Source organism: Pteronotus mesoamericanus, unplaced genomic scaffold (genome assembly GCF_021234165.1).
Source record: "Pteronotus mesoamericanus isolate MK-2021 breed Mesoamerican mustached bat unplaced genomic scaffold, CSHL_Meso_final scaffold_232, whole genome shotgun sequence".
NCBI lineage: Eukaryota > Metazoa > Chordata > Mammalia > Chiroptera > Mormoopidae > Pteronotus > Pteronotus mesoamericanus.
Window position 1 is genome coordinate 22,367,890 of NW_026555311.1, and position 10,903 is coordinate 22,378,792.

The window sequence follows — 10,903 nt, forward strand, 5'->3', positions numbered from 1 at the left end:
AGAATGATGATAAAACAAGGATTTCTCAATCACCAGGAGTATGTCAACTCTAAGATAAGGCATGAACTGGGATTCTTCATCTTTCCTGGGTTTTCATGGAGCACAGGTGGCATCATGCCACCGGCATGATTTTCTAGAGACATGAACTCATTTCAAGCGTACTTTCTACAACTTTTCTACTTCAGGCTTCAAACCTTTTATACTCTTTCTAATCCATTTATTTTCTTTAATGAGGATTAGCACGATTAGTTGAAAAGCTCTGCCAACTCAACATTCTGCACTCTTGTGCAGGTAGGTAGTATAATTAGTCTTTCAGTATTCATTTCCCTGCTCTGAACATGACTAAAGTTACTTTGCCACTGTCTTGGTATGTTCCATGGGTCTCAATTTGTTCTGGATTTTGCTTTCTGGACCCTGATATGTGTTCAAATTATACTTTTCTATTTATCCTACTTTCATATTTCATAAACATTCATGTTAAGTTTGAAATGATTTGAGAGCTCTCTACATTTTCAAATCATTCTGCCTTTGCTAACATTTGCCATTCTTATTATATTATAATTACTTGCTTAATGTTAAGAGAGACTGTATTGAATTTACCATCCTATTCATTCATCTTTTCTCAGTGCCCATTCAGAATTTACTTAATGGATATTTAATAAATAAAATGAAAAGGCACATTTTATTGATAGCTTCTACTTTGTTCTTATTTTTATTTACATTACACATAGTATGCTATATAAAATAAGTTTGATGTATTTACTTTTATTATTTATTTGAATTAATATTTAATTTGCATTTGTTTAGTTCTGTTTAGCATCAAATTGTTATTTTTTATTAATTTAAACAATGATTTTGCAGAGGGCAGATAACAATCCCTACTTGTGGCAGAATATTTTCCAGCAGATTAGTGAGAGAGCCTATCATTGCCTCTGGATCAGTTTTTTCATGCACAAATGAAAGCATTATACAAATCTTCTATATAATTCTCCTCCAGGTAATTTGTCCACACAAGGTTGGCATTTTGCTTATCTTTCATCCTGAAGTATTTTGACTGTCATACTATGGCTACATTAATTTTCAGTGCTATTATGCCTTCTCATTTATCAAAATTGTGTCTATCAATTAAGGCTTATCCTTCTAGTGCTCTAGAAATGCTTCATAGGACCCTTCCAGCAACTTCTAGAAATACCAATATCTATTTGTTAAAGTTTTAAATTCATTTATTTAGTTACTCATATTCTGTTCATGGGTGTACAGGTGGATGAAAATATTATTTCCAACTGTATTTATGACTTTTTCTTCAAATTATCAGTTTTAATTTTGTTTCTATTACATTTTTCTGTTGTTCTTGATAACATTTTCTGGGATATTTTCCCCCAACTTTTGAAAATTCATTTAATCAATCGGCAATCTTTACCAAATGTTTTAGCCCTGTCTCAAAAAATTTACCTTTGTTATCAAACTATTATTCTTTTATCTTAAGCCATGACCTAGGAGAGTCAAAGTTTTTGTATTTGATATTATCAATTGTTTTCACCTTTTTCTTTAGTCATAACCTTCAATCAAAAGAAGAATAAAAAACACTAGCAAATATATCAAAATATCTCCAACATAATTAGTCATTAGAAAAATGCAAAATAAAATCACAAGATACTATAAACTTATTAAAATGGTATAATAAACAATATTGACAACACCAAGTGCTGACAAGATGCGAAGGAATTAAAATTCTCATATATATCAGTGCAATTGTGAAATGTTGGCAATTCCTTATAAAGTTAAACTATACTTTTCTTGCAATCAAGCTACACAACTCCTACATTTTCATTCAAGAAAAATGGAAACTTACATTCACACAAAAACCTGTATGTAAATGTTCATAGCAGCTTTATGCATAATCCTTTCAAACTGGAAACAACCAAAATATCCTTCAACTGGTAAATGGACAATCTGTAATCTGTACAAACATGAACTACTTACTACTCAGCAATAAAAAGGAATACATGCAAGAACATGGATGAGCCTCAAACATATATACTAAATTGAAACAAGACTCAAAAGCCTACACACACAGTGTATGATTTAATTTATAAAATATTCTGGAAAAGATAAAAGCGTAAGGGAAGAAAACAGATTGCTGGTTGCCAGTGACTGGGAGTGGAGGAAGGGGTCAGCTACAAAGACACACAAGGAAATCTCGGGGGGCTCTATCATAATTGTAGTGGTGATTACATGACTATGCATTTATCAAAACTTATATATTGTACACCAAAACCAGCACATTTAACTATGTAAATTATACCACAAACATATAATCTTGTCTATTTTAAGTCCCTCAATTTCCTACCTACGATGTCAAAGTCACTGACGATATATTCCAGGCTCCCTATTTTTTTATTGTAGTTTTTGTATTTATTTTTTTACTAAATAAAGTGTCCCCAAAGTAATGCCTCTGCTCTTTGATTTCCATTTCATCCCATTAACTTTTTTAGTTGACATTCTCCTTATATCATGGCTGGATGATTGTAGTAGTAGTAGTAGTTTTAAAGTCACTTTTCCTGACGCTAAACAACCTCTGTCCATATAGCTTTGAAATATATTTCCTTAACACTATACAATGTAAACATCATTGCATATTAAAATCTTGTATTATTAAGTTTTTAGGTGTTTCAGGCAAACTTTTCAGGAGAATTCAAAGTGTGCCTGAGTTTATACATATATACATATAATATTCAGGCACTTTCATAAATTGTTCTAGGTAGTATACATTGATAGTCTCTGAAGACTATCTCTGAAATTTGGCAACATTTATAAAATTTATTTAAACTGTACATGGGCTTTAAACTACTATTTTACTTCTTGGATATTATCTTAAGGAAATAAAATTAGAAATAAGCACAAAAGTTTCTCTAGAGGTACAGCATTACCTAAAAGAAAATATTCTGAAAATGCCCTAGAAGTTAAAAGTTGAATGCAGGCTAAGAAATGTCAGCACATTCTTTCATGTGATGAAGAGACAGTATAATCGTCCAGGGAAGGAGGGGAGACAGGCTGCTTGGGTTTGAATCTCAGACCCAAACTGATGAGCTCTGCCACTTTGTGCAAGTTATTCAGCCCTCCTTGATACAGTATCCTCATCTGTAAAGTAGAAATAATAATAGCACCATCTACAGAAACTGTTTTGAAACTCAAATATATTAACTATATGAAGCAATATTGGCCCAGTACAAAGTATTAGACTATATGGAAAAAACATTTTGGATGAAAATGTTAATCATATAGTAAATGCTTATGATACATTGTAATTATTATAACTATTATATAATATGTATAATAAAATAAAAAAAACTGACTTTATCTGAAGGTTTACTATATGCCAACCTATTTTTTTTGTATTTTAGACACATTCTATATTTTCCATAATGAATATATATTACTCATGGAGCTAGAAAAAAAATATTTTTAAACCCTCCCTCCCAAACTCCAATTGCCTCCTCACACTGAAGTATAAGTACAGCTTTGCAGATGGGCATCCTGACTTTCTAATCATATTTGTCATTAGTCCCTAAGATGGACCTTATGTTCTATTCCATTCTAGTTCTTATTTCCACAACTTTTTTTCTCTATTATTTTGTTTACACAAGTCCTCCTTCTATTTCTATGTTCCCCACCCCATCCCCCTTTTTTTAAGAGTTTGAGTTCCAGGACATAGGCATTTTCCCTGGTCCAAACATGATTTCTTTTTATTTTTTAAATAAGATCTCTCTCTGTCTCTCTTTCTGTCTCTCTCTCTCTGTCTCTCTCTCTCTCTCTCCTCCCATATAAGAAATCTTCATGTTTGTATCTTCAGTTTTATTCTTTTTCTCTAGCTATCTAATTTACTCCTGCGTCCACAAGCAATCACCTCTGTGCACGTAATTTCCAACTTTTATCTGATTCCAGATCCACATTACTAATGGACTTTTGAACATTTCTGCAGAAATAATAAATCTTCAATGTATCACAGACTAAGATTTTCTTCCTGTGTACATCTGTACTTCCTCCTTGACATTCCTATTTCTATTAACAGAATGATTAACTGCTCAATTGTTGATACTCCATTTAATCTTTGGTGTTATTATTTATTCTAAGAGTTTGTATTTTCAATTAGTTGTTTTCTACTAAGTGTTCACATTTAACTAACATTTCCAGATTCCATTTTATTCCTACCCATCAACACAGTGTAGCAATGGTTGAATGAATGCCTAGCCCAAGACCACTGCTTCCATGAGATTTGTTCAAACACCCAGTTTTTCAGAAGACATTTACCTTTTACAGTAATGAACTCAGTGCTTAGTATAGTCTGTGGCAACTTTCTTTTCTTTCACATTAAAAATAGTTTTATAATAACTTAGTCTTCATAAGCACATAACAAAAAATAAAAAACAGAAGACGTAACCAAACAACACATTGCTCTACTATCTTCCACTATCAGCTTTTTCTAAAACAAAATTATAAAGCGTCTGAGCCAGGGCCTTGCTTTCTATTCCTTTCTTTTCCCAGTGTCTTGAAGATTTCACTTGCTTTCTAACAAATGGCGTCTATCCTACCATTTTATCTTAATAATGCTGCAATCTGCTCATCTGCTTCGAATACACCACAGCACTCTGATTTCCCTTACTTTACTCTGATTTTTCTTTTGTGCATAGCATTTATCACCTTTGCACATGCTATGTAATTTATATTTTTATTCAGGAAGACAGGGATGTTTTTTTAAACATGATGATGATACACTCAAAGCATTTAGAACACTACCTGATACCAATTGGCACTTAATTAATACATGTTAAATTGAATAGTTATGAATTGTTATGATGTTCCAAAAAGAGTAGTAACATTAAAGATAGTTTATCTTGATTCTAAGACAAAACTGCTTAAATGAGTTCAAGCATTATATTTTGAGCTGATGTAACATGGTGTAATAAAAATGACCTTGTACTTTTCTTTAATCAAGGCAAATATTGGAAAACCATTTTGAGGCAGATCTTTTTCAAGCAAAATTCTTAGCTTACTATTACATAGGGTTTTATGAATTATTAGTTTGCCACAAAGGTACCAAGTTTAGATTATGTTTGACAGGTAGTGCTCATGTCTCATTATTTTTCAGATAGTTATTTGGGTTATTAAGTATTTTTCATAACTTCTCATTTATTCTGGTGGTGTTAGAAAATACTAAGGCGCTAACGTCCATGTACACCATTCTCATCCCACTACATCTTTGCTTCTTCTCAATAGTCCCTCTTGACTCCCTCTCCACAACCATCTGGAAGGCTGCTGCTTGCCTGACTTGCTCCTCTTTCTGGTCTCTCTGCAGCACACAAATCCTTGGCCCATCTTCACTCCATCCAGAGTTTTAAAACACTATCCTTCTGTTGATGCCTCTTAAATCCTAATTTCAAAAGTTAACACTTATTTAAGATTAGAAAACTGAGCATATACAGAATTCTTAAAGGAGTGTTGATTAACCATAAAAATTGATTTCCCTTTTTTTTTTTGGAAAATTTAGATGTGTATTTTGGTTGCCATATCATTCGAAGGCATGACATGAAATAACCTTCATTGATTTCTTTAGTTCTCCAAACAGTGTAATAATTTTATTGGTAATTTATTTTTGGAGTTGAAGAGATGTCAGTTTAGATCCATCAATAGTGATAACAGTAGAACACCCTGTGATATTTTCTCCTAAAACAACATTCAAAATAGATTAGAATAATTCAAATTAAATTTATAGTAAAATACTTATTTCTATTCAAAACCATTAATAAGCTGTGTATTGAAAAATTGACAAAAACTTAAAGTATGCTTTTCAAACTTCATGTGCAGTTAATATATGGCACAGCTATTATTTTTTAAAATTTTATTTTCATTTTTTATGCTTTTATAGTTGTTCCTGCTTTCTCTCCGTTTCCCACCTCCACCCAGCCCCACCCTCTTCCCTGCCCCAAGGCAATTCCCATATTGTGGTCTGTGTTCAAGGGTCCTGCATCAATGTTCTTGGTTGATCCTTTCACCATCTTTCATCCTGTCCCCACCTCCCCCAGCCTCCTTCCTGGCAGATGTCAGTCTGTTTTAGGTATCTAAGCTTCTGTCGCTGTTTTGTTCATTAAAGATATTTGTTCATTAAAAATAATATAGCTGTTATTTTTATGCTACTTTTTTTGGTCAAGATGCAAGTATCAAGTTCACTTAGATGATTGTGTATCAAGTTCCCAATATGTGACAATAATGCTTGTACTTGCCTTTTCATGTTTGACAATCAATATAGCACAAAATAATATGTGCAAGTTTGAATTTATAATATTGTTAATGACCAGTAAAGACATCTATTTATTGCATTTGATTACAGACTAGTTCATAATTAAATTTTATTTCAAGTCTTTGTTGCAAAACAAACAAATAGTTGAGAAATAGCTCCTGTGATTCGTGTTAGAGAAAGAGCCTAAGAACATGCAGTGACAATGTAAATGAAACCTAGTCTCTGTGCCATTTCCTTTATTCGACCATGTGGTATAAATTTTCGTTCAGATATGAGCACCAAATGCATGGGTTTCTGACTATTCACCTTAGATATCACAGCCACTTCATTGCAAGACAAGGTGCAGAAGAGTTTGTCAATTTGTCAGCATTCTTTCTTCAACTGCCATCTTTCCCATGAAGGGAAATTCTCTGGAACACTAGGGTAGTCTTTCCTTTTCCCAGGGAACAATGAACAAAAAGCAGTTCATTTAATATTTGCTTAAACACTGACAGGCTTTATTGACACAAACTGGAGAAGCTATCTCCAGAGGACAGGCTTGCTAATCAGTTCTGACACAAAGAATATCTTCAAGATCATGAGTAGAAAAAGAGTCAATATAGCAGGCCTGAGACTGAATGTTACTGAACTGTGTATGTGCGTGTGTGTGGCTGGAAAAAAACGAGTACACACAGGTGTTCTCCCTCATGAGAGGGAGAGAACATGAGGAAGCCTGCATGTGGATTTCTCCAGACCCTGCCTGTGTCATTTTCCCTTGCTGATCCTATCACGTATCTCTTCTCTACAAGGAATCTTATCTGTGTGCCAAACTATATGCTGAGACAGGTGAATGCTTCTCTCAAGCTACCAAAATTGTGTGTGGCTTTGGAAACCTTATAAAACACATCAGCCCTGGCTGGTATGGCTCAGTCATCGGTTTGATTCCCACTTAGGGCACATGCCTGGGTTATGGGCCAGGTCCCCAGAAGGGGGCGTGTGAAAGGCAACCACACATTCATGTTTCCTTCTCTTTCTCCCTTCCCCTATGTCTAAAAACAAATAAATAAAATCTTTAAAAAAAATAATAAATTCTAAATTCAAGAAGATATTCTTCAAAATTTAATTAGCTTACATTAAAGCATTTTGTATAGTCTATTTATTAGTTATCTAAGGTATATTTGAAAATATTATTTTTTATAGTATGGAAAAGCATATAAAGAGTAGAAAATATCTTAGGGGGAAAAACACAAATTTTTTGCAGATATTTTCAATGTTTGTCAATGAGCATATACTTTATACAGTTAAACCTTTGCATTTTGTATCCTATTCTTTTTGATTTATCATTATATAAGAATAAGCTTATTTAGAAATGGTATGTTGAATTTAAAGCAATGAATAATAAAAGTAAAGATAGGGAACTATGTAATACCATGAGTCTGTAAATTATGTTGATGTATGGAAATAATTATATATGAAATATTAAGAGATAACATTACAAAAATAAAACATAAACATTAAATACAGCCAAGAAAATTGCATCATATATTAATAAGGAACATTTATACCATGTGCAGGTTATTTCCTTGATCCTTAAAATAAACTCATAAGGTGGGTGTGTTATTCTTATTTTATAAATGAGGAAAGTAAGGGCACTAACCCCAGTCATGAGGGTTCCACCCTCATGCACTAAGCACCTTCCAAAGGCCCTGGCTCTGAATATCATCAACTTTCGGGGTTAGGCTTTCAAAAATACTAATTTTGGGGGGACAATCAGATCATAACACTAAGGCATTTACTTATTACAAATAAATATGTTGCCAGGCAGGATTTGAACTTGGTTTCCTAATTCCAAATTCAGTGGTTTTTAGTAATCCCATCTGCCTTCATGTAGAGTTATAAAAATTAGAAAAGGTTTCAAAATCATATAAAACAGTTAAATATCCACTAAATTCTTATTTTTGTCTTTTAAACTGCTTATATTCACAATAATTATAATTTAAAAAGTTCTACTTAGTAAATGACCAAATCTTTTATAGAATGTAATCTTCCTTAGGAGGAGTGAGGTGATAATTATGAATAAAAGAAATTTATTAAGGAACACTGTGTACATTTGTATATTTGAGAAAATGGTTAAAATAAAAAAGTTAATTGTCACAAGCAGGAGACAGGCATCCTCAACAATGACTGATGTTATATTATAGCAGGATTCAGCTCCTCTTGGTAGGCAAGCAGCCAAACTCTCTCCACAGGGGCAATTCTGCCAATTTCTATACAAACAAATCTTCAAAGATGAATTAAGACCCTCTTGGTGTCTACTGGAATATTGTTTAGGAAAAAATCAAGTATTTAGTGAATCAACTGAACAGCTTATCAGCATTGGCCTAGGAAAAATCATAATTATTATAACTGAATTCAGGAATGCCTCAAACAGAAGTGATAGGGATGAATACTCTAAATTTTGCCCTTCTGCACCAGTCAAAAGGAGATCTTTTGACTAATCAGTGGTGACTTTCAATGACAACTGCCTATGGGTCATATCTAGAAAAGCCAACCTGAGAAGTAGCTTTACTTCTTCCTGATCAGTGTAGAAACAAAAGGCAATATTTGGATACTCAAGAAAGGAAACTCCCTGGGAATATTAACTCTGGTTGTATGGAATATTCAGATATGGTCAGGTCCTGAATAGATATAATGCATCAAACAGAAGCAAAAGGAAGAAAAAAGCAGGTGAATATACTCCACAATCTCTTTGAGTTCAGTGGCTGAGGATTGAGCCCTGAATCCAACAGAAGAGAAGTCAGGCTTAATCACTAGTTTCATGACCTTAGGCAGGATACTTTAATTCACCTATCTGAGGGTTAGTTTACTCATTTTCAAAATAAGAATAGTAATAGTTAGCTCATAGATATAATTAAATAATGCATAGAGTATAATTTATATAGTTCTTGGGATATAGTAAGTGCTAAATAGTACACAATATTATGTTATAATATTACTATTATTAGGCTTCAAAGTAAATTAGGTATTAAAATCAAGGCTAAGTTTTTCAAAAACCATGTTTATATAACTTTTCTTCCTACAGATTGCAGTTACTCTGCAAATGATAGTGGCTGTAATATGAATATTATTGTGAGATTTATAAGACAATGATGAAATATCGTGTGTTGTTCCTTATGTAGGGGAGCCATGGGGCTATATGACATTTATAATACAACAGAAAAAGTCAAAGGAAATGCAGCCGAATTTAGCCAGTGTGTCAGTGTGTTCCACCCTTGGTATAAAACAGGATATCAAAGGAAGTAGTTGATTTTGCAATTGATTTATACTTATAGGAGAACATAGCCTGAGTCCACTGGTTTCGTCATTGTGCATAGACTTTACCTGCTCACTTGTCCAATGAATGCCATCAGGTTTGTGGCCTACAGAAGCAGAGGTGGCTTAATTAGCACGTGCACCTCTTCACCCACTTAAAATTATGTTACTGATCCACATAAAGGGAATATCTACCCCACACATGAAAGTAGCTCAATATATCTTCATTGCCCTGACACTGCTATTGATTACCTTCACTGAGATAAAAAAGAAGAACTCTTAATTTTTAATTTTTAACCTATAAAAGTTCTACTTACAGTAAATAAAGAAATAGGAAACAATTTTATCAGAGCATCATTATAAAAAAGAATCAGAACTGAGTTAATTACTAGTCTATTAGATCCAACAATTATAAGCTCCTAACATACATTCTTTACACTATATAAGTCTATAAGTTATTATATTCTATTAAGCTTTTTAACTCAATTAATTTTGAATGAATATTCAAAATTGTATATTTAACTGCCCAGACCCAGATATTTTTTGGTTTAAGAGAAAAAATGATGCAGTTTGCCTGGTGTATGATTACCCATCCTGTAGATCTGAAATGAAATGCTTTTGTAATATCCATAAGAAGACCAAGTATTAACACAGTATGGAAAATAACAACTCATTATTTTTTAAAAAAATATTATTATACAAATGTCTAAATATTAAAGTGCTACCTTTTTCTTAGAAACAAATATGTCTAAATAATTTGTTCTTATATTCCACAGGGCAAAGTTAGTTCTTCTGGGTCAGATTAATTTAAAGGTAGTCATAAATAAATACAAAAATTTAAATAGTCAAGAGACAATTCAACTTTGTATATTTTGTGAGTTTAAATACTATCAAAACTTTTAGAGATTAAATATGAGTTATGTTAGGATAATTATCATCTTTTTATAGTTAAAAAGCAATAAAATACAAAACCCACCCAAATGGCTCTATAGTTTAACAGCAGATATATATGAGAGGAGCACTGCCATTTCCTTTAGTGGGAATCAGGAGCTATTCTTTTCACTGTGGGAAGATTATTTAGTATCGCTCATATACCAAACATATTTATAAATCCCTCATACAGAGAGACTATTAAGTAGCTTATATGCATTGAGCTGAATTTCTCTTCTTCCTCAAATTATGCCCCTCCGTCAGTGTTTACAAACATCTGTTAATAGCACTGCTACTCTCATTTTCCATGTTCAAAATCTGAGACTATTCTACGTCTCTCCTTCCCCAAGTGCTGAGCATTCAGGATGTGAACAGCTCACTTTT

At 32.8% G+C, this 10,903-nt stretch overlaps 1 protein-coding gene across 2 annotated transcripts in view; it reads right to left on the reverse strand.

Moving 5' to 3' along the window:
• Positions 1-10,903, reverse strand: part of MMRN1 (multimerin 1) — a 61,972-nt gene that overhangs the window by 5,992 nt on the left and 45,077 nt on the right. Inside the window, exon 7 of one of the 2 annotated variants that reach the window (XM_054591549.1) lies at positions 1,788-1,796. The exons of the other annotated variant lie outside the window; for it this stretch is intronic. Coding sequence (XP_054447524.1) covers positions 1,788-1,796 — 9 coding nt within the window. The remainder of the gene's footprint in view (positions 1-1,787; positions 1,797-10,903) is intronic. 2 annotated transcript variants of the gene reach the window in all.